We start from the raw sequence: 25077 nt of genomic DNA on the forward strand, positions 1-25077 counted from the left end.
CTGCAAATTTGGAGGAGATTTCCGAGGAAATTCTTGGTCTTTGAATAGAAAATGAAACACGAGAAATATTGGTGAAGTCTTTGTTTATTTTTAAAATGGGGAAGTAAAAAAGTATACCTGAGATCATGTGATTTACTGTATATACAGTCAGTATCACACAGTGCTGAAATAAACCTCTACAGTAAACAAATGCTCCTTTGACTGTAAATAAAACTGTTAAACAATGTAATATTTCATACACATGTAAAACAGTTAGAAAAAGCACCAATTAACATGACATGTGAGGTTAACATAACAAAACATTGTGTGGTATAAATATTCAGTGCTACATATTCATATATAAAAATGTTAATATAAACATCAAAAATGCAGTATTTCTCACTTCAGTTAATATGTAGAATCCACAGGTCATGAAATTCACCAGTAGGGATATTTTTCCTTTTTAAACTTCAGTATACAGTGACAAAAGGCAAATGCAGTCTTCATTTGGATTGCAGATTATCAGAGGTGGCAGTGCATGTGCATGTGTACAAATTACTTGTGCTCTTAGTTCAAAGCGAATGAGTGTTATGTGTGGTTGCCGTGAATGATCTTAGGGCACTTCTCCGGCTGTATACAGTAGTTGTTATGTAGAACCAGACCAGCTGGACACTGGCAGCCTGGGACACAGGGCTTGAAGCAGTGGCTCTCTATCACCCCCAGAGGCACGTCAACGTTAAAGCAGGTTACGGGACACGGGGGACCACACTCGTCGAACACAAAGCCCCTCTCCACTGGACAGCCCACAGCTGTGAATGACAAAAACACAATGAGAGAGACTGAAAACACTGCAATCCATTATGGTTTAATGGGTGTGAATTCTGATGACCTTTACTGGTGACCAGCAGGAGTTAGCAGGTGTCTGACAACAATAGGATGACTCTTTCAAAAGAGTTTATATTGTTGCACATTGTCTGCTTGTGTTACTGTAAAGCATCATAGAGCAGTTTACAATAGGAGTAGATGAGCAGAGCATGAGTAATAAAGTAACTTTTGAGATAGAAATAAAAAAATCTCAGTTACTATTACAAGTATTAGTACTCATGGGCATAATATGATCATTTTGAAATGTGGTTCAGTAGTTCAGCTGATTGAGAACCTGTGTTTTCAGGGCTGTGTGTGTTTCACTCACCACACAATGACGGGCTCCTCCACTGCAGGACAACTCCAGCCTCTCTGCACTGGCTGGCGTAGGCCTCCAGTGCGTCACACAGACACTCGTCACTGTTGGCCCCGCAGGCACAGAGATCATATACGCATGCGCCGTACCATGGCTCTGGAGGCACGACGCGATGGCAAGGCTTAAAGACAGCAGACTTCAAGACCTTACAGCGAGCATTAGCCCCCTTCTTGGCCTGGTAACCTGCATTCTTACAGGGATCGACATCCTCACCAGGTCGACAGGATGAGAGGGAGTGGCTACCATTTATGACCTAAAATGACAAACAGTTGTTTGATTCATACGCAGTTAAGACTTGTTTCTAGAAGACAATTTAACAGCCTTTCAGTCAATCTCTGTTTTTTCTCTGTGCTTGTTTTACCCTCCAGCTGTTGCCAAAGTCAGACTCTGATTGGGTGAGTTGTCCGTTGCGCATCCGGAGGTCATCCTGGTGGTAGTTGTTGAAGTTTCCACAGAGACCACAGGTGTGGCCCTTATAAGAGCCTGGCACACTCACTTCCAGGTGTGAACGACCACTCCATAGCACCTAAAGGTGGACCAGATGGTGCATAAGTGTAACAAAACTGATAGTATGTCCAATCACATGTCATCCATAGAGAGACAAAAGACTGCACCTTCAGGCCAATGTTAGTGTTGAGTAAGATGGTGTTGGTTTGTCGCTCGATATAGATGTATGGTTCTCTCAGGAACGGCAAAGTCACAACGTCATCGTTGACCTTAAGGTAAAAAATTTGGCTGAGTGGATGCAAAACACAAACATGACTACACACAATCATTTACAGCACTTGTGCATACAAACCTTCACAACCCAGTCCTGGAGCAGCTGCACTGTGACGTCTCCTATAAACACTGTCACTTCTTTGGTCCAGGACACTTTCTTACGTCCACGATCATCGTTAGTTGCATGAATACTGTACAAACAAAGAGGGGACACTGAGCTTCACTTTTTCACATTTAATAAATAATGCAAAACATACAAAATTGTTTCTTTATTGAAAGGTCACATGAAATGATTATTTTCTACAGTGGATTGGCAATTTTCTGCATGAAATAAGATGTGAGGCCTTGTGTGCAGGTTAAAAAGCAGGTTACAGAAGTGCAGCAGCATGAAAAGTGGATGTTTCTGCAAACTGAGACCAACCTGCAGTTTCAGTACATTTTTCTGATGCTTAAAGTAATTAGTTTGAGGGTACCTCTGTCTTTTTGATTTGTAACCTCTTATAGCCCCTGAAAACTTAACATAAGCAAACAACTCCTCGGCCTTGATCAGATTTTGATTCAGATATTGCTAAATCCTGATTGGTACATATAAATATGTAACATCACGTCTTTCCAACTGAGTCCTGCCCACTTTAAACCACAGAGAAGAGTCCAAACAGAGAACACAAATACAGAACATTCTTATTTAAAATAACCAAACTGGTTTGAGGTTTTCATGTTAACCCCATCACTCTCATTAAGAAAATGGCCTTTAAACTCCTATTTCTGACTCCCTTGTCACATGTTATGGCCTTCTGCTACTATACACCACTTGCTTACTCATGGTAACCACGGTGACCATCTCACCTGAAGTCTCCACTCTCACAGTCATGTGCCAGGACATATGTGCATGCTCCCTGGAAGTGCAGCATGCGGCCATCAAAGGTGCGATAATGAGGGTCGCCGAAGGCAATGCAGGTGGCCGGGCGAGGAAGGCAATGAGGACAGCACAAACCTGGGATAACTGCTGGCATCTCATCCTGATGGAAACACACATGCACACGGGCTCAGCTACACTAGCTGAGTAACTAGGATGGACCCAGAAGACTCAGTGGAAGCCAAATAAATGTGTACAGTGTCAAAATGAGCTCAGAGGAAGCAGCCAGAGTGTAAACACTGATGATATTTAATGTCTCTCTACAGACTGAAGGGATTGAACAGCAAGGCATTGTGGGAACGTTTCAGGCTATGATGAAACACTGAGAAAGAGTGTGTGCGTGTGAGTGTGTGTTTGTTCTACTGACTGTTGCACAGGTGAGGAGAGGGCAGCGTTCGCTATGGCAGTGTACATCTCCAGACACACACGTACAGCTGGTGCACTCATCCACCTCCCACTGTTCGTTACTGTGATACACTGTCCCTTGGTGCAAACATGACACCGCTGAGTCTACAGCACACACACACAAAGACAGACAGACACAGACTTTAAAAAAAACACACACAACAGTTAGGGATGGCCACTATGTTGGCTGGCAGTGATACCTTGGCATTCAGAGCAGCATTTCCCTGGAGTCTTCACTTGTTTCTGGCCATCCGGACAAACTGCAGGTAAACACTCCTCAATGCTGCACTCAATGTGGCCCGACTACAGAGAGAACAGATTGTTGATGGTCTGAATAGATACAGGACCTATAAACAATCTCAGGTCTGGTTTGGACACAATTATGTGCCATTTTCTTGTCATTTTCTTTCTCAAATGAAAGAGATAATTACACACTTGGATAAATACATTCTTTGTAATCAGTCCTTTCATCTCTTTGTAAAGTAAACTGACATTTACTTTTCCCCTCAGTGTTAATGTTTATTATACCATGTTATCTTATAAAGCAAATGCTGTTTTGAAAAGGCATTTTATTAGGAATGTAAGTATTTCTGTCCGACTCACAATACAGGTACAAGTTATGCAGTTGTCATCGCTGTCTGTCCAGTTGCTGCCATTGGCCACTCTGGTCTCACCCTCAATCAAACACTCTGTATGAAATGCAGGAAAATCCACACAACAATGGATATGTTTTAATGCCAGTGAGAACAGACAAATGGGAAGAAACATGAGGGTCTTATCTCACCTTTACACACAGGGCAGCATGAGTCTGGAAGTATGAACTGTTCATCCAGAGGACAAGAAACTGGGTGACACGTTTGGTGTAGGCAGGTCCATGTCAGATCCTAAATCACAGGCACAGATTCACTGTATTGCACAGAATCAGATAATAGTATCTTGATAGTAGTCTGAGTGTCACCAATACCTTGACAATTAGATGTTAAAGTGATGAGATGTCAGACAAAAACCTCAATTGACTTTGTGTAAGAGATTCCCCTTTGCTTTCAGGCAAAAGAAGGACTATCACTGTTTCCATCACAGGCTATTACTCTATCAGCTGTGCCAGGAATTTGCCAGTATTGATTGTTGCTGGTCAAAATGATTGATTATTGAGTGTCGTTGCTTACCTTGCATTGGCAGGTAAAACAGGGGTCATCTGTAGCTAGCACCTCGTTGCCAATCAGTGCAGACTGTGCAATTACTGAGAGGTTCTAAACACACACACACACACACACACAAAATATTACAAAGCTCAGTGACAGAATAATTTACAGTGCAGTTATATCATGAAATGCAGTTAAGTACTGACGTGCACAGACAGGACAGCAGGAGTCTGGTCCAGAGAACAAGATGTTGCTTTTAGGACAGTCGACCAGACTGGGACACTGCTTTCGGTAACACTTCAGATGTTGTTCTCCGTCTGGCATCACCTGGCATACACACAGGTTGCATTACAGCTATTATAGCCTCTGTTTCTGTGATTACTACCACTGAAGCCTCTGCATCTTCCTTTTCTAGAAAATTAGCAGGCAGCAATGCATCATACCTCACAAGTGCAGATCTGACAGGGGTCATTGGCTGGATGGAAACTGTCCCCTGGGCCATAAACTGTGCCCTCAAACACACAATCTATTTAAAAAACATCATGTCAGATTATCAAAAAAAAAAAACAAAACAAAGAAAAACAAAGAAAAAAACATGCAGTTGATGTGCTTTTGATCCTTATTTGTTTACCAGCACACACAGGGCAGCACTCCCCGGGCACGTTGATGAAGTTGGTACAGGGAGATAGACAGTGCACTTCAGAGCAGGTGGTCACCCCGTCCACACACATACAAGTCATACAGGGGGTGGAGTCTTCAAACCAGCTGCTTCCCTCTGGATGCTCCTCCCCTTCATACACACACCCTGAGAAGAAAAATTCAGTCACTGGTAGCTATGTCCTCCTGTGAGTGTAATTTTTAATGACCTATTTACCTCTGCAGCGAGGACAGCAGGCTCCTGGATCAGTCACCTGATGCATACACCGCAGCTTGGGACACTCGGGAGATGTACACCGCACCTCACCTGCCTGAGAGACAAGGACATATTAGCACTTACATGAGGAAGGGTGCAAATAGGGAGGAAAAAGACAAAGATTTACAGTAGAAGTCAGACCTGGCAGGAACAGGTGGAGCAGTGATTTGAAGCTGGGGTCAATGTCTGTGCATCAGTGTATTCCTGTCCATCCAGCACACACACTGAGACCAGAGACAGAGATAAGGAAAAAAGAGGAGATTTCCTGAATTATTTCATACAAGGAGAACTACAGTAAGTTCCAAGACTTTGTTTTATCAGTTCCTGAGTTTGTAATTTTTGTGATCAGATGTATGTATGTATGTATGTATATTTTACGTTCAATGGCAGGATTTAGCAAAAACGTACAACTCAAAGAAACAGTGGTATCAAGATTAAGAAAATCTTGCAGAGAATTACATGTATTGTAACCTATATTATTTCGATATCTTGATATATTGTACTGCCATTTTTTTAGGATAGAGACGTGGAGTAAAGGTTAAAACAGAGAAAATTCAGTCAAGCTCAGACATGAGAAATATGAGTGCAAAACACCATGTCTTCAAAAACATGTCCGTCTCATTCAGGAAATTGTGAATGTAAAGATTGTAAGTCTTGCTTTTATTAGAGAGACAGTCTGAATTTACATTAAATATTGGAACCACAAATCTGCTCATCTCTGTGTTTAACATATGGGAGTCGGTAGAAACACGTAGGCCTTCACACAATATTTACACAAACAGTTCAAGGAGTACCTGTGCACTCAGGACAACACTGTCCTGGCTTGGTAACGGGCTGAGCACATGGTGTTGGCGGGCAGGTGATTGGCACACAGGTGACGGTGCCTCTGACACATGTGCAGCGCTGACAGAGGTTAGAGGCTGGTGTAAAGGTTTGACCGTGAGGGTGCACGACACCCTCATATAGACAGGAGTCACAGACAGGGCAGCAGGTTTCTGAGGGGACTGGGTGGGAGCACTGGACTGGACAAGGTCTCCTCTGGCAGTTTACCACCTCATTCTGAGCAGAGAAGGATAGAGGGAAGAGGTGGAAAGAGAGAATAGTTGAATCAAACCATCTGGTTTCATCAGAGGGTTTATAGCTCATCCAGTAAGAAGTGTCAGACTGACCAGACAGAAGCACGAGGAGCAGGGATCAGAGGGTGAAGAGAAGGTGGAGCCGGACTGATACTCTTTCCCCTGATGCAGACAAATGCCTGTGCAGACAGGGCAGCACTCCCCTGGAGGGGTCACTGGACGCGCACAGGCAACGCTTGGACATAATGGTAGTGAACACACCACCCCACCGTTCTACACACAAAGGCACACATTTAGACCTTGAACATGTTACTGAGTAATCCTAGTACAACTGAGGATGTATGGATGATGCAGTGGTAGCTAGATTTATTCATACACAAAGTACAAAAAAAAAATCACAAAAAATTGCTTGTCTCAATGTCTTCAGAGGGTCAGGGTGGGTCGTTAAAGGAATACTCCACTGAAAAACTCCACATCTTGCTATGTCGTGCTATTGCCTCCTTTGAAGCTCTGTCAGAAGTATGGTATATAGAAATTCTTTGGCAAAAAGAGGATATTTTAAAACACATGAAGCATCTATAGATGTTTTGATGGGGTTTTTTTTCCCCCTTTTTTTACTGTTTGCTGTCTCTATTGGAATCATCTGCAACTGTCCCCACTGCCAAAAAGTAAAAAAAAAAAAAACTTCATACAAACTCATAGCCACATTTTAAGCCAATAGCGGGGGGCAATATTTGATATTTAAAGGATAAATTTTCAGTGGAGTACTCCTTTAGTATAGCCCACTGACCCCAAACCTTGACTGTTGTTTGGGTAAATGTATATATGCATATTTTGTGTTGTACCTGACAGAAGCAGTGCTGACAGGGGTCTTTTGGGTGCTGGAAACGTTCTCCATTAAAACAGTATCGTCCATTGAAGTTGCATCCATCACACACTGCACATGCACAGCCGTCCAGGGCCGGGTGTGAGCATGACACAGTGGGGCATCTTCTCCGTGTACACACCACCTCACCTCTCTGTGGAGAAAAAAAAGATAAGACATATGGTAGCTGTGATCTTGAAGTGACCAAAACGTTAAATGTCTCATGTCTTACTCACCGAGCAGGTGCATTCCTGGCACCCTGTCTCTCCACTTGGAAGAACCTGTCGGTCACTGTATGTCTCACCTTGGTACTGACAACCTACACAGATGTTCACAAGCATTCATTATTTACACAATCCACATATGCATGCTCTTACTCTCACATCTGCAGTGTTTACTCACCATCACAGACAGGGCAGCCACATGGGTTGGTGACTGGGTGAGGACAGTGAGCTGCTGGACAGGGCTTCCTCACGCAGCGCACTGAACCGCTCTGCAAGAGAATAAGCAGGACATGTTGTCACAGGAGATTAACCAGCAGGAATGTGTGTGAATGAACGCATGTGTGTTGTTGCTACCTGGCAGGTACATTCAGAGCAGGGGTTCCCTGGGTCAGGGATAGACTGTCCATTGTCAAGGACAGCGCCATTATAGAAACAGCCTTTTCAAAGAAGACAGGTTGATTTACTCATTTTGTCAAACAATGCTTGAAATCAATGATCCTAAACTAGGATGTGACTGATTTTTCACTTTACATACGTTCACATTCCCCACAGCATTGTCTCGGTGGTTTATGTGGGTGGCTGCATTCTCCATAACATTGTAGCTTGCTGCAGACGACATTCCCGCCGTAACAGTAACACACGCCACAGGGGTCTTTGTCATCAGCAAATTCTGTTCCATCGAGATATTCTTTACCATGAAATGTGCAGCCTGCAGGTAGAGTGACATGCAATGAAAACAGTGAGGTCTGTGTATTATCTTTAGTAACTGGGACAATTTTTCTAGAAAGTCATGTGTCTGTCAAGTGTTTCAGTCACTCACCATCACAGGACATGCAGCACTGTCTACGGATTGGGTGGTTACAGTTGGAGGGTGGACAATGCTTCCTCTCACATCGGACAGAGCCCTCGTGACACACACACACAGCACAAGGGGTCTGACACGTCATCCCACGTCTCCCCATTAGCTCGCTCTCGACCCTCATACAAACAGCCTGCAAGAGGGGATGAATTATAGAAACATATTGAGACTAAAAGAGGTCTTCTAAGTGAAGGGATAACTGCATCAAATATCAAAACTGCTTTATCTTTAATTTGTTCTGGCAGGGATGTGCGAGCTTGTACCTTCGCAGGTCCGGCAGCACTCTTGTGTGATGGGGTGAGAACATGCAGCGACAGGGCAGGGCTTGCGCTGACAGTGAACTGTCCCGTCGGTGCAGGAGCATAACTGACAGCTGTCAGTCGGGTGGTAGAAACGCTCAGTGTGTCTGTAGGGTCGTTGTTCATACACACAGTTTGATGGAAGAGCTGAAGGAACATCAATGAATAGAATTAACAATATGTCTCCACTCTACAGGTTCATAATGTATTTTGTATCTGATTGTGTGCCATCAAAAAGAAAACAGCAGATGATTTCACTAATTAGCATCACATTAAAAATCAAAATCCTTCATGGCAAGCAATTAGAGATAGATGCCTTGACGTTTTTTTATGATGTTCTCTGTTAAGCTTTGATGGTCATTTGAAGCCATCATTTTATATATAAAGATAAAATAACAATAAAACAGGAGGAAATGGCCATATTAGCTGCATTGAGTGTAATTAGGCAAAAAATTAATGGATAGCAATTGAAAAACAAATACACAAAAAGGCAAAGTATCACAAGAATGATTTTAACGACCTTAATTCCCCATCAACATTCTCCATAGTTACCAAAATCTAATTCATCCAGATCATTTGCTTGCTTTTACCCATAATGTGGAGCCTCTGAGGGAGGCAAAATAAATTGTTTCCATAGATTCACTTAGTAAGCTGTGGGCTACAAATTGTGCTACATTATTTGTTTACATTTTGGCAAATTGGAGTATGATTTTTGACAGAAATTGTGGCAGTGAAGTGCTAACTGGCTCCACGAGTTGCTGCTCACCATGTTTATAAGCAGGTCAAACTACAACAACTAACCTCACCTTGCTATCTCTGCAACAATACCTGTTTAGAAACCAGTACCTGTATCTTTCACTTCTCCCAGTATCTTTGCTTCTCCTCCACTGTTAGTTTTCTCTCTTGCACAGTCTTACCAGGACACTGGGGGCAGCAGTCTCCTGGCAGCACATTTGGGTTGGAGCAGGGCAGCGGAGGACACCTCTTCTTCAGACACTGGACATTCCCATTCTGCAACAAATGCAGACCAAAATGAAAAAATGCTTCAAGAAAACCACAAGTGATCAACACAGCTGGATTAGTCATGTATCATGTGATGCTCATTATTCTTACTATGCAGCTGCATGTCCTACATGCATCAGTAGGATGGGGAAACTCCAGCCCATTGGGATACTCTTTCCCACCATAGCTGCAGCCTGATGTAGAGGAACATTGTGAAACTGTGAGATTTTAATTTGATAAATCTGCGTATTTTCTTAATAATAATAATTAATATTGGCTCACCATTGCAGTTGTTCTGACAACATGTTCCAGGCCGAGGTGCATTACAGTGAGGCTGAGGGCATTGTGCTCGGTGGCAGTCAACCCTGCCGCTCACACATGTACACTCCTCACACACACTCACGGGATTGGGAAAAGCCTCTCCATTCACAAATACACGGTTTTCAAAGGAGCAGTCTGGAAAAGATCCAAATACACAAAAGTTTTACTGTGTAGACTGAGAGTAGTTGATGAAAAGAACTGCAATCAGGTCTCTTGATTAATTTGTGTACCTGGACATTTAGGGCAGCACTCTCCAGGTGGTGTGTATGAGTTGGTGCAGTTGAGTGGAGGACAAGGTCTCCTCTCACACTCCACATTACCGTGCTGAGAAGAGAAGGCTTGTGAGCTGAGGTTGAACAGTAGAGTGCGGTGTGTTTGTATATAGAGACACACTCACCTGACAGGTACAGATGTGGCACGGCTGGTCAGGGATTGTAAATCTCTGCCTGTTGCTATAGATACGATGATTATAGGTGCAGCTTTCGCACGCTGCACAACAGGAGCCTAAGGCAAGAAAAGAGATAATGTACAGTCATCTGCATATAAATGAAAGTTCACACACACACACACACACACACACACACACACAGAGTCTTACCACTGATCTTAGTGGGATGCGTGCAGTCATTGTGGGGGCATTGTGTGTGTGTACACAGGGTCTCTCCATGCACACAGGTGCAGCTGGTGCAGGGGTCCTCAAGGTGCCATCTGGAGCCGTCTTCATACTCCACGCCCTCCAACACACACGCTACAATGAGGAAATGGGAGCTGACATATATTCATAAATGAGCTGAACCTGTGTGTGTATTTGTGTGTGGATTGTCACCTTTGCAGACTGGACAGCAGAGATGTGGGTCTACAATTGGGTTGGAGCACTGGACAGGAGGGCACTTCTCTTCATGACAAATTACATTTCCACTCTAAGACACAATCACAAAATGCATGCAATACAGATATGTTGTGTTTGAAAGAGTACACAGACATATGAAAGAAATTCTATTCATACTGTAAGGACTGACCTTACACCTGCACTGTAGACAGGGTCCAGTGCCTGGAGGGGTGAATACTTTTCCATCAGCATACACCCTCCTGTCATACTCACATACTATAGGAAGAAAAATTTATGTTTGCTGCAGCAACAAAAATCAAAATGGAGGACAACACGCAACAGGCTAAATGGAAGGATTTTTAAAAGATATATATTTGACAAATTTACAGATATACTGACCATCACATGTGGCACAACACTCTCCCTTGCGCTTAGCTGGATGTCTACAGCGTGGTGTGGGGCATGATGCATCCATACGCTCACAAGACACCTCACCTGCCTGACAGAGAGACAAGGAGAGATTAAATGCGTCACACTGACAGAGGAAACATTCACCTGCTGTTAGACACTAAGCTCAAAGCTCTAAACTACATTTTCAGGACTTAAAAAACAGCCAAATTTTCGCACTTAATCCCATTTTCTTGTTTAATCACATTTACTTCTGAAAGCGATTTTAACAGATTTTTCGTTGAAACCTCGTCAAGTCCAGTCACATGAAGGCCATGCAACTACAAAATACAGCTGTGCCAGATCATACTCACAGAGCAGCGGCAGTGGAGGCATGGGGTCTCTCCTGGAGGGGAACTTCTGTCCATCCACATACACCTCGGACTCATATTCACACTGCTCACACCTACAGGTCATATACACACACAACATAAACATTTAGAAATAGAAAAAAAAGTATTTGATCTACACCATATTCAAGGCGAAGTTGAGTGAGATGGATTGATGCTGGCTTCAAAGTGATATGGATGAGGCTAGACAGGTTTGTTACCGTGGGCAACAGTCTCCAGCATGATGCACAGGGTTTTGACAAGTCACAGCAGGACAGGGGAGGGGCGAACACACCATATTTCCATTCTAATAGAGACAACACAGACATACTTGTAAATAAAGTCATTCACAACTTAATTGTACACACAAAAATGTTTGTAATGGAATGATCACTTTTATCTGTGACGTACCACACATATACACTCTTGGCAGCGGTCTCCAGTAGGAATCACAGCCCCATTAGGGAAGTCATGACCGTTCACACCACAGCCTACAAGACATACACATGAGAACAGAGCTGTTTCTCTGCAGTCTGCACTGAACACTCACTCTTCTTTGGTAAATGAAAGAAACCAACCATTACAAGATGGACAACAGCTGTTGGGTGGTGGGGCTGTTGGGTTTTTACAAGGGGTGTGGCACTGCTCCCTCTCACAGTTAACATGACCCTCCTGGAGGGAAGACAGATAAATATCACTAATAATGAAGGTGACAGAAAATATGGGAACCTAAGTAGATAATTAGAATCAGCCCCACCAAACAGTGGCAGACTTCACAGGAATTCCCTCCTGGTCTCCACGTGGCTCCATGATCATACCGGACACCAGAGTGGATGCAGCCTACAAGCACATGTTGCATCAGATTACTTTACTGTCATGGTACTACTGGCAGTGAAGTGCTTACAAGATTTTTTCAAAATCTTTGTCAGTCAAATATAATTTTAGAACAAACCTAACAAACTTGACTTTAATGGATGTATTCTGATGCATTTTTTTAATATGAAAAAGATTATTTTTTGTGGTACAGGTGTAGCTATATCCATATTTATTTAAAGGGTTTAAAGAGGTATGAACTGAAGACAAATCCATTTGATTGAAAAAAAAAAAAATCATACAAGCATAAAAAGACCTACTGAGGAGAATCAAAGATTCTGTACTACTGTAATGTTTTGAGTAGCCAGGACAATGCAAGCATATTGTGCTATTTTCATGACATGCACAGGAAATCAATGCATTGCATCACTTCACCAGACCTAATCATATGTAAAGGATGGACTAAGACACATTTAATGTTTTGCTTCAGATTGTTGTGTGCGTATTTTTTCTCTGTGTCCTTACTTCTGCAGTGCTGGCAGCAGTCTCCAGGCACAGTCTCTGTCTGTGTGCAGTCTAGTGAAGGGCAGGGCAGGGGAGAGCACTCCCTGTGACCGTCCTGTGGCCGAAGGAAGGAGGTGAGAGAGAAGGATAAACAGAGGAATTGTTCAGGCTCATTAAATACGTTTGTGAGTGTGTGCATGTCAACTACTCACCTTACACGAACATGTCTGACAGCCATCTAGAGTGCTGTAGGACACATTATGAACTGTACCATCCAGCTCACACCCTGAAGATGAGACAAAATCTTTAGTGCATACACAGTTAAGCCTTTCTGTCTGAGTTTATTCTGATAGTGAGCCATAAAAGAGGAAAATGGAAATAAGTTTGGATCCCCCCAAGCTGGCTGTCAATGCAAAGTTTCTTCAGCTTTTCTTTAGGTCACTGGGGAACATCTGGCTCTGCTATCTCTCCAGTAATGACAGAACTGCATTGTCATGATGTAATACACACATGCTCGCTCTCACACACTATGTTTTATGGTCCGTAACCATAACCAGAAGTGCCTGTAGCCTTTCAGCCAGTTAAACACTACCACTGGCAAGTCTATTAAAACCAAAAGAGATTTATTGTATAGAAGAAACAGAGAAGAAAACTGGAAGGGGTAGTGGTTTTCTTGAAGATTCCCTCTGGAGGATGGCCCTGGCAACTTCCCCTATTCTGTGGCTATTTATTTTAATTAAGTCGTTTACATTATAGCAAAGTTGATCAGTTTTTTTATCAAAGGCTTTCAGGGAACTCATCAAATAGTATTTTCGCTTAGCTCGGACATTTCAGCAGATAATTATTTTAATGATGACTCTCCAAAGGACAGAGACAATGAGTTTGTGTGTGAGACAGGGCAATAATCACAGAGCGAGAGAGAGGCTAGTGAGGCTGCCTACTGTGCCAGCAGCCAACAGGCATTTCCTCTAGCAAACCAAGCATGCATGAGATCAAAGTGTGTGTGTGGGAGAGCAAGTCTGCGACTGTACATCAACCGGGTGCCATTGGAGTCTTCTGGCCAACATGCAGAAACAATTAGGGGAGAGACGGCTGAAAAGGCAGAGACGGTGACAGAGAGAGTCGTCATGGGTGGGGTGAGAGAGGAGAGAGTGGACTGCTGGGGCACATGTGTATTACAATGATGGCGAGAGTGTGTGCAATAAGCAGGACAGAACAAAGCTGACATAACTCTGTGGGAGTGGGGAGAGGACTGAGGACGTTAAAGACAAAGAGAGGCTGAGAATCCTTAATGAGGCCAGTCCAACATCAACATTAGTTCCACATGTTTGTTTCACCTCACTTTGACAGAGGGCTGCAAAAGGTTTTGTTAAATGCACCAACTAGAAAACTTTGGCAATTGGTAATAATACAATTTGTATGGGAAAACTACCAGTACAGTCCTTTAAACCTGTATTAACTGATTTTTGGACACTTGGGGACAGCACACCAAACTGTGAACACAACATTGACAAAGTATCACCAAATACAGGTGAACATATTTCCAAAGAGATGTCTATTTACATATCCAGCATTTGTGAGCAACATTAGCATGTATTTTGAGTCGTGCTTCTGGCCACCAAACAACAATAAATCCAATATTCACTCTCTTTCTAACTCTTTTTTGGTCTTCTCCTACTACTGAGGAGGAGTACAATATAAAACTACTATTTGCTGTTTGGTTCTGGGTAGGTGGTGTACACACAGTTTATTAGAACATTAGCTCTGTACAAATCTGCCGGCTGCAAAAAGAAATGGAGGATGACAGTGAACCTAAAACAATTAAATTTAGGGCCTTAAAACCAAAACAATGAGCTGAAAGACACTAAAATCCCTCCACAGAGCTACTAACCCTACTGGCAACTTCACATTACATGAATTCACTTGACCCATTATTGATAGAAAAAGATTGATTGAGTATTTTTAATTACCTCTACTGGTATCTAGCTCAGCAAAAAATTCAAATATCATTTGTTCCAATTTTGAGATTTCTGCCTCCTCTAACACATTCAGAGTTATTGGAATTGTGTTAGTGCTGCTAACTGTGTTTAAAAAAAATGCATTTAAAAATTCAACAGCAATATCTCTTTGAAAAAACAATACTCAACCTTGCTGTCAACTGTTTTTAGTGCACTTTTTTTAAAACTGAAGTAGACTGATGCAGATGTTTGTTACTGAAGATACACATTGCTAGATACCACTAGAGGTACGAGATAGAAGATGCTTTTTTAATATATTGGGTGAACCAATGCCTTAACACCACATCTAGAGTAGATAAAGTAGCCCATACAGAGTTTTAACATTGGTCATATTCTATTCCAGTATCAGTCCCTTTCAACAGCCAAAGGAGGTTCCTTGATGTAGGTCAAATGATGGTTAATCCTCCTCTTAACTGCTGCGAAAAGTACTTTATTCTTCCATCTTTTTTACTGGCAGACGGTCCAGTGTTTACCAGCCATGGCATATTACATGGTTTCCAGTTGCTGGATCCCGCCACTCTGTGAAACATGAACCACAATTGTGCATATGGCAGATGGCCTCTGGGTGACCATGGCAATGGGCCTGATGGCAGAGGTCAGGGCAGGTGATAGGAGCAGAGCCAAGGGGACAGCCGCTGAACCAGTGGAGCTTGAAACAAAACCTACAGACAGTGTTGAAAGGCGATCACAACATTGGTTGAAATGCTAAAAAACAAATTGGACATGAAAAGATTTAACTTGCTATTTACAATATGACTATTGTCATAAAGCATAAGGCCAGTTAGTATATCTCACCATAAGATTTTAGTTTGAAAAAGCTCTAATATGTTTAATAATGTTTTGATGTCTGGGTGATCGTGTGACTCAATGACTTTGGAAACGTCGCACCTTGAGAAGCTTGTTTTATCATTATCATTGACTTCATGGACTTTATCTCAAAATTATTTAGAAACTGATATCAAGGCATAGATTAGATATAATTTAAAATTAACAATGACAGCCTAGCAAGTGGTGCATTTGTCCAATCAGATGTAGGGAGGGGTCATGTTGAGGTCTAGGGTACAAAAGGCACTTGCCATTAATCACTTGAGCAACCTACTTGAAACAATGCCCCTCCTGAACAACTACCCACTGAGCCATGTCAAATCATAATGAGCATCAAACAACAAATTGTGGGCTGGCTTTGCATAGCTACTGTACTGTTGCTTTGGTCTTGTGATACCAATACCTTTGATCAGGTGTGATTGGAAGCCATATGTCGCTCTCATTTTGATTGGCTGTCATAACAGTATCATAAGTTTCCAACTTATTTTGTCCCACCCAGTCCTCCTCAGGTTTACCATCCACAGCACTGTTTTTGTTTGGCTCAAAAGTCATCCAGTCCCATGTGGGCCAGTGTGTGGGAAGGGAGGTGATGGGAGGGCAGGTACGGGTGATGCGGTTTAGAGCTCCGTCACTGGATGACATTAACTGTTGCTGTGTGTGGAAGTAGAAGCGCATATAGTGTGGTCCATTGAAGAACCAGTTGCAATTGTCCTTGTCATAACCATCTGTTCGAAAGCCAAATGCATCAAACCCACCACGATCCAAGCCAAATGGATCAAACCCATAGATACTGTAACCTTTGTCACTAAAGAGCTCAGATATTATCTTGTCTCTTTGTATCTTTTCATCATTGTCCTCCTCTTGATGGCGGTCTTTCTTTTTTTTGCTCTGAAACACCCCATCTCTATGCATACCAAACCAGGTGACATTGAAACGGTTGAACCCATAGCGGTTGAAACCCGCTATGTCATATCCATCTCTATCAATGAAATCCCGATTAAAACCATCTTTGCCATAGCCCCACCTGTCCCAACCACTTTGGTCATAGCCATCACGATCGTATCCATGCTGGTCGAAACCACTGGTGTCAAAACCTCCACTAACAAAGTCACTATAGTGTGACTTGGCAAAATGAATCCTCTGATATTTTGGACTTCCTTGTAGGTGTTTTTGTAATAATGTCATATTACAAGGTGCACCGATGGTTATCGGCACATACACCACACACATCTGCCACTGGGAAGAAATCACATCATCTGGGGTGACGCCAAAAGGTTCCATCTTCACATGCTTCTGTCTGGCAGGATAGAGACTGATGCTCTGAGCATGATTGTCTCTAGAAGATGCATGTTGATGTTTCTCTTGCCACTGTGCCCACAGCTTGTCCATGAATGCCATGTGTGACAAATATAAAGGGTCATAAGCAGCCAGAGGTGAAGCCATGTGACCCCCTACCCAAAGTCTAAAGAGGCCAGAAAAGGTTTGCAGAGACTGGGAGAACAACAGGAAGTCTCCCTGGTTTACAGTCCTCTGAAGGTTCACTGCATTTGGCAGCCACACCTAAAGGGAGCAGCAGGAATCTATTACAAACAAAGCTCACACCAGTAATACATCTCAAAATACTGCAATGTACAGAAAGTTCAGCAAGGTGGGCTGTCAAATGAATAGAAGTTGTTTGACAAACCGAGGAGTTGAAACTTCGTCTGAGACAAGGAGACCAGTGGAAGTGGGATGTCACACCCTGGAAAGGGTGATGTGGGATGCAGTCTGAGCCAGGCTCACCATCTCCTCCAAACAATCCAGCCTGCCAGGCAGCAGAGGACTTCATTGACCCAGAGTCCACCGTCCATTCAAAATATGGAATTGCCAATTTGCATGATGACATTGACTGCAGCTCGCGCTCCACTAATCGCAGAAAATAGCGGTGCCAGGGGAGGAAGAAGGCCTGATTACCAGCCTGAGGGGAGAACTCAGTTCTCAGTAGTGCAAAGCCCTTCCACGCAGCTAAATCCACATGAAAACAAAGACACAAGTTAATCCATGATAATGATATAATGCTATACTTTGAATTTTAGAAAGGGAAGGAACAAAAATATTTAGATTCACAGTCTTACCTGACCTGGTGTAGAGTTTCCTTATGGCCCGTTGGTACAGCCTCATCTCTCTCAGTGTGAGGTCTCTGATCTCTTTACGCTGGGTCAGGTGTGTGCACACACAGTCAACTCTGCCACTCCCTGTGCAAATGCATTCCTCACAGCCTTTTCTGAACTTTTCACCATTTCTCCAGAGCCTGCGTGGAGAGAAGCATCCACAACCTCCACCACATCGCACCTCAGAGCACTTCACTCCAGGAGAGAAGCTCACTGTTTGTGTCTCTCCAGCTTCGTCATTCACCAGAGCTTGGCACTGTGTTAATGTGAGGTAATCACAGGTATAAGTGAAATTTGGATCCTTGGGGCAGTCAGCCCTTTTAGGGTTTTCTTTCAGATCTTCCACTTCAGTATGGTTGAAGTCTATGATGTACCACATTTCATCCTCTAAATTGCGCTGCTCGTATCCCCAAAGAGTCCTGTTCACAAAGGAGTTGTTGTATCCACGTTCAGTGTAATGCTGCTGGCCTGTGGGAACACCATGTCTCGGTTTGCGGAGGCAGCACGCTCCAAACATGCAATGGTCCCTACAGGCATTAAAGGAGGGGAAGTTCTTGCTGCTGTTTCCAGGGCAGTAGAGGAAGTCCTCACAGAGGCCAGAGGTAGGATTAAAGGCCCAGCGGCGTTGAAATGGCCGCACTCCTTCACAGTGGTTCTCTGGCTTTGGTACCAAACATGCCTAGAAGTGGGGAGGGGGGACACAGGGCCTCTTACCCAGCCTTAAACCCCACTGCAAAGCCCATAGCCAGAACTGACAAAGGACAAAAGTAAAATGAAGCACTGCTATTGGGCTCACCCAATCTAGCAGGCCGAAGCTAAACCAACAGAGAATCACAAGAGTGATCTACAAACTACATCAGTTACATTAAAGGTATAGTTTGACATTTTGAGAAATACATGCACTCACTTATTTGCATAGAGTTAGATAAGAAGATCGATACCACTTACATATCTGTAAGTTGAATATAAAGCTACAGCCAGAGAACATTAGCTTAAAAGGAAACTACTAGTAACTAATGACTATTTGCTCAGTCCAGATGTAAAAAAAAATCTACCAGAACCTATGAGATTGATCTTCTTATCTAATTTGCAAATACTTTTCCAAAATGTCTGACTATTCCTTTATCACACAATAACCTACTGTGGTAGCACAGAGCCTTGTAAATATAGCAAAGTACAGAGGCAAATACAAGCACGACTAAAAGGAAAATGCTAAAACTATAAGAAACTATAAGAAACTATGGTAACACAACACGTAACAGGTGGGGGTTTCAAACCTTGGTTTTCATTTGTGACTGTGACCCACCTCAAGCATTTGAAAAGTTCTGGAGACCTGCCGGGTAACCAAACATACAATAAGCAAATCTTCAAAACTAAAACAAACAAAACACCTACAGTGGATGCAACTGGAAAAGCACATTAAGACAGCTCTGTGAGGCTGTACTAAATAATGGTGCTTGTGCCAAATGCTAATAATGCTCACAATAACAAACGTGGATGTTTAACAGGTCTAATTTTTCTTACCATTTTCACCATATTAAGTTAGCGTTTTAGCATGCTAACATTTTCTGATTAGCACTACACACAAAGTATGGCTGAGGCAGATGGGAATGTCATTGGTTTATCAACCATTCAGTGCAAATTCTTGGACAATGGTGCTAAATAAAATGTTATGGCATCACCAAAGTGAATGCAATGAATCCTCAGAGGACTATGAATATCTGTACCAGATTCTTTGGCAATCCATCCAATAGATGTTGAGATATTTCATTCTGGACCAGCATCACCTGTCTGGACATCCCTTGAGCCATTGCTGCTAGCGTGACTCAAAAAGCTTTGATTCATTCACAACATGGACCAAAAAGGTTTGACATCAACATGGACATTTTGTTGTTTCACAACACATTTAAAATCCATTCTAATCCACTACTCCAGTTTGGCTCAAAAATACCTGTCTCAGCTGTCTGTGACACATTGGTCCCTTGGTGTTGGGGGGACAGGAACAGTGAAACCCCTCAGGGTCAGAGGTCAAGACGAAACAAACGCCTCCATTTTGACAGGGACTAGACAGACAGGGGTCTGGGAGACGGACAGCCATCTGCAAACTAGCTACTTAAGACCGGTTGAATGCCTGTTAATGTTAGGCTGCTGAGAGAGAGCCAAAGTTATGGATAAATTTAATGTTTTTGTGCATGTGACAAAGAAAGCTATAGAGAGAGAACAGATGGAGATGGAAACACAGAGAAAGAGAGACTTGGCAAACAGACAGAAGCTGAGTCATCTTTACCTCTGGTGGTAGGTTGGCATGTGACCTTTCCAGATGTGCAAGTACAAACAGTGCTAAGGTCAATTTGCCAGCGCTGGCCATCATCCACTTCACGCCCCTCCCATTCACATTGTTGCTTCACACACTCACATCCCTCCAGGTACTTTACACGTGATTGTAGGTCTACATTCTGTTAGAAAATCAAAAAATCTATAAGATACCAATATGTCATGTAATGTTTCATCATATAATTTTTTCATGAAAAGTCATATACCCTTAGCAAAATATTGTGGTTACCTGAGCTTTGACCATGTCCAGCATACGAGCCAGCTCCTCCATCCTCCTCTCCAGCTTCCTCAGCCTGTCATCCGTCAGGGCCTGAGAAACAGACTTTATCCCTTGAGGAGATCCTGGAGGCCCCAGGACAACACCTCTATGCAGCTGGTCACTCTGTATACCATGGGAGTAATAGCTCATTTGTTCCACTGGCCTGTGACTTGTTTGAGGTTTACTCGGGGGAGCACCCCGCTGAAACATTCGAACGCTGTCAGTCCAAGAATCTGAGCCCTGTGCATCTGTGTACTGAGATGGAGGCAGCGCATCTGGGACAGAGAAAGACAGAATTGGTGGGAGACATGAGAGGAGCAAGAGATTCCTGAATAATGCTTGAATGAATAAAAGAACACATTTAGAGCCTAAACAAACATCCTGGAATACACTGTCAAAATTAAGATCTACTGGGATGAATAATAAACAAACTGGGAGACTTTCTGCCTGAGGGTCAAAAGATATGATCTCATGCACATCAACCCACTGTGGTCCCAAATACTGAGCTGTGAGAATAAGTGTCTCACTGTTCAGGATTCCAGACAAAATTTTTGTTTTATTGGTGATTTACTAGTTGCTGCTCATGACAAGAGAGCTCATCACTGACAAAAAGTTCTTGTCATCTGTCCTACTAGAAAGTGTAATAATTGACCATAGTCAGTTACAGAGAGAAAGAATGAAGCAAAAGGAAATGGGGGTGGGGGTTGACATGGAATCCTCTGGGGTACAGTAATTTCTTACCACATGCCAAACCCACACAAGTATACACACATTTGTACACACACAAGTCCATGCACATAAGTATGTGTACACATACACAGTAACCAGAAAATCAGTTACAGCTCTCCAGTTAACTTTGAACAGGTTTGACATAGATAGATGATGTTTCTTTACCTGTAACATTATCACAGAGCCAAGGGCGCCTGAGATATGCTCTCATTGAAATCTCAGCTTTCTTCAGATGTCCCTGCATTCATAAAGAAACAGATATACTCACATGCTGTATTGTTCTGTTTTTGCTGTGCCTCATACACATTAAAAAGAGGAAGAAAATATGAAACATGTAGAACTGCAACTGGCTTTATTTAAGTCCTAAGGGTGTTTCATAGAGAGGGCAGCGACTATGATTATAAGCATATATATTTTTGTCAGATGTTGTAAACTGAATCACTGCTAACCACAGAAATCAGCACAAAATACTGTGAATATTAAATAAATCAGTAAAGGGAGGTATGTATGGGATGCATAGGTATGATGTATGTGCAAGAAACTCACATTAAATTTGCTGACTTTCCTTCGCGGTGTGCTGGCAAGAGCGATGACAACATTTTGAGGCAGCTCCAGCTTGATCCTCTCTTCACTTTTTATTGGCACAACAACAGCCTCTTGACAGTCTACAAAAAATACCAGTCTATCAGGCTCCAGGCTCACAGCCAACTGCACCCATTCCTCCCTGGAGAAGGGGTTTCTTCTGGGGAAGTGAAAGCTGGCAAGGCCCTGAGCTCCCCCTCCAGCCTCATAGTCCAAACGCAGAGTGTTATCGAGGGTGGAGGAGATGATCTGGAGAATGGGTGAGGATGGGGAGGAGAGAGAAAAAAGAGTGGCGCTGGAGGCCGAGGACTGATGCCCCACGAAATGCACTCCTATGGTACCCTGAAGGCTGGAGCGCAGGAGCTGGGAATATTCTGGATTAAGGGTCAGGTAAGGCGCTCTGGGGCGTATTCTGTACATCACGCTGCCAGGACTCTGCAGTGTGGTCACACCACTAATGTGGTGGGACATGTTTAGAGCTGCCAGAAGGTCAATCACTAGGACAGAGATGAAACACAGCGTCAGACTTGTAACAAAAATGCATACACATTCATACCGTGTGAAGTCAAACTCTGCCTAATGAAGGATGACACTGCAGTTTCTGGGTTATGATGAGTGTGAGTCTGCGTGAGAGGGAATCAGAATGAAGCCATTCATCATGCGGTCACACATGGCTGCTTCACTGACCTCAAACCTCAACACCAATAGGCTGGTACAGTCAGTCTGATCTGTCTGCCTCGCAACGAATGCAATACAATATCTGACACAGCTCTTTAAACCTGAAGACAGTTCCTCACAGTTGTGACTGGAACCTTAAGTTATGATATAAGTTTCATTTGGTTTGGGGCAGTTATTTATAGTATCCCACAGTGATTGACAATATGGTGACTGAGCACACTTACTCAAGTAACGAAGTACTTGAAGTTTACTCGTGTATTTCTATATCATGCCATTTTTTCAGTTCAGAGGGAAATATTGTACTTTTTACCAGATTACATTTACATCTGGCAACTATATTTTCTTGGCAAATTAGGATTTGACATATTAAACATATAATCACCATATAAAATGATGCTTTGTGACTGATAAGGTAATTAAAATGATCCCCTCCTTGACCAACTACAGCAATACTGCTGCTTACACGTGAATCTCTCAGTAATAATATTCCAATATTATATAATAGAATACAATATAAACCACAATGAGTACTTATACTCTTCATTTTGCATAATACTACTTTCACTTCAGTGTCATTTTGTATTTGAGTGCTTTACTTTGTACCACCTTTAACAAGCAACATACTGTAAACATGTTTTCCATACTACATTAAAAAATACGCACAGAAGCAAAACTTAAAAGTTACTGTCTACAAAGTCAGTCACACTTTTCGAAACTCACCGTTCTCGTGATTTGAAGCAGCGTTCCCGTGCACAGACAGCGCAAAGACCCAGAGCAAATGTATCCCCAGCAGTACGAGCGTCTCCATTGTTCAGACGATTTAATTGCACTTAAAAACCAAACACCTCACACAAAAAGCCCAACGTTCATTGTCCGTTTAACCAGATCGTTCAAAATTTCTCCCTCCGCCGTAAGCAGACCTCTTCAAAGACCGCGCGAGGGGAAACGTGAAACATCTGGATGCAGGCAGGGCGTCACTCCTCTGCAATCGCACACTTACATTCCCCCCCGGGGCCATATCTGCACTACACTTTCACTCCATAATTAAAAACGTAAAAATAGTCGTGAAAGTATGATTATTAATTCGAAAACACTTACTACATTTGCACAAAGACCCCCGTTTTGGGTAATCAGCTAAAACCTGGATTGGAGACTGGAGAGGAGCCATGCAGAAAGAGGCAAAAATGTATGTCTAGTGTGTGTATGTATGTGCACAGAGAAAGAAGGAGAGGGGGAGAGGGCGCAGGAGGTAAACACAAGTAGTCATGTTTCACTGCTTTGGACACAGTCCCAGTCTGCATCCCACTGTGTTCAACCCCCCAGAACTCTTGGCTTTCCCCCCTCATGTTGTTGTCCTGCTCATCTCTGCTGGGTTTATTATTTCATAGCCCCTCTCTTGATGTACATTCTCATAGGCAATAGCTCTGAGATTTGCTACACAAAGAGACAGACATACAGTATGTTTCCCTGTCTTGTTGAATGATTCTTGGTGTGATGATAGGACACCCAGGTGTTCCTAATGGATACAGCAGACTAGAGACTCTTGTTTTCCACATAGTTTGTGCTTATATCTAGAGGCTCCAGCAACACACACATATCCGATTTTAACTAACGTCCTCCCTCCCTCTGTCCACAAACCAAACAAATCCTCATCCTGTTCCGTTTGGTTTTGGTTGGCTGTAATTGTGATTATTACAGCCAATTAGACTATAACAATCACAATTAAAACTCTTCAACATACACCCAGTCCCCCTGGATGGCAGGGCATTGTGAAATGTTTCCACATGCACACGATGATGCACAGAAACCAAAATGCACTTCCACTGAAAGTATACAGTTTGAGTCACACTCAGAGCAGCTTCTGCTACAGTAGATTTGTTTCAGCGACATGCCTTTCTTTGGAGAGATGCCTTTCAATGATATTAAACAAATGTTCATCTAAGTTTTGAATGATTGACAGTTCAAGTAACATCATTACAAGAGAAAACAACACACACACACACACACACACACACATTCTGGAAAAACAGATGTTCGGATGATGTAGTTGTCAAAGCCAGCTGTTATCTATCAACCTCATCTTTTTTAACCACATCTCTGCTGACATCCGGTGGTCATGTCCAATCACAGCAGATAGATGCAAACACTACAGATCTGTTTACCCCACTCTGTAAGCCTGATGGTGAGATTAATATTGTTAAATTAAAATGTCTCTCAGGCATACCAAGCATAAGAACAGTCTCAGTTCACTATTGTCTTGAAATGCCACCTTTAAACCTTTATATACTCTGAAGAATGCTTGTCCTCTGCACTCTCTCTCAGGGACACAGACTGTACAGTGTTCAACCTTTTTCCCTGAGGCACACTGTAGTCTTTAAACACTTCTGCTCCCCCTCTGTGTTTCTCTAACAATGGAAACTACTCACACTCACGTCTGCACTAACCAAAACATTTCTCGTGGAGCCAGACGATTTCTTTCATCGCAGGAGCCCTAAAGATATGTAAAGACACACTCTTTTAAGTATGTGTGCCTGTTCATGCTGGGACAAGTGTGTAAAAGGATGTGGGTTAATCTTCAGAAGGTGAACAGCCGATGTTTGATAGCTAATCCCTTGTCAG

The 25077-nt window shown here is 42.8% G+C and overlaps 2 protein-coding genes across 2 annotated transcripts; both read right to left on the minus strand.

Moving 5' to 3' along the window:
• Positions 1–66: 66 nt before the first annotated feature.
• Positions 67–23727, minus strand: kcp (kielin cysteine rich BMP regulator). Its single transcript, XM_018663818.2, is given in 49 exon segments — positions 67–788; positions 1172–1472; positions 1581–1745; positions 1834–1935; positions 2019–2130; positions 2786–2958; positions 3223–3365; positions 3461–3563; positions 3864–3949; positions 4045–4144; positions 4427–4489; positions 4491–4510; positions 4609–4729; positions 4846–4928; positions 5034–5207; positions 5277–5370; positions 5457–5539; positions 6110–6374; positions 6485–6664; positions 7237–7410; positions 7493–7575; positions 7659–7749; positions 7835–7917; positions 8016–8189; positions 8301–8412; positions 8414–8472; positions 8603–8785; positions 9556–9649; positions 9752–9834; positions 9923–10096; positions 10192–10285; positions 10359–10465; positions 10560–10709; positions 10788–10881; positions 10981–11066; positions 11190–11289; positions 11552–11575; positions 11577–11643; positions 11788–11873; positions 11978–12057; positions 12145–12238; positions 12324–12406; positions 12905–12998; positions 13096–13169; positions 20164–20332; positions 20440–20744; positions 21364–21436; positions 21745–22277; positions 23179–23727. Coding segments are annotated over 49 exon segments (6300 nt in total). The 5' UTR covers positions 23267–23727; the 3' UTR covers positions 67–567.
• Positions 13712–20157, minus strand: LOC108875150 (uncharacterized). The gene is made up of 4 exons (XM_051073417.1): positions 17841–20157; positions 17411–17730; positions 16130–17286; positions 13712–15563 (listed from the first exon to the last, which is right to left on the minus strand). Exons 1-4 carry the CDS (start codon positions 18391–18393, stop codon positions 15371–15373), a joined length of 2223 nt encoding a protein of 740 aa, XP_050929374.1. The 5' UTR covers positions 18394–20157; the 3' UTR covers positions 13712–15370.
• Positions 23728–25077: the final 1350 nt, after the last annotated feature.

This window comes from Lates calcarifer, linkage group LG10, assembly GCF_001640805.2.
Source record: "Lates calcarifer isolate ASB-BC8 linkage group LG10, TLL_Latcal_v3, whole genome shotgun sequence".
Classification (NCBI taxonomy): Eukaryota; Metazoa; Chordata; class Actinopteri; family Centropomidae; genus Lates; species Lates calcarifer.

What these genes read in the sequence shown, in the direction of transcription:
- LOC108875150 (XM_051073417.1), bottom strand. Translation starts at nt 18,393, where the DNA reads ATGTTTGGAGCGTGCTGCCTCCGCAAACCGAGACATGGTGTTCCCACA. An exon ending in GACGAAGTTTCAACTCCTCG is followed by an intron (nt 17,287 to 17,410) that starts GTTTGTCAAACA and finishes TGCTCCCTTTAG; the next exon opens with GTGTGGCTGCCAAATGCAGT. An exon ending in CCAATCACACCTGATCAAAG is followed by an intron (nt 15,564 to 16,129) that starts GTATTGGTATCA and finishes CACTGTCTGTAG; the next exon opens with GTTTTGTTTCAAGCTCCACT.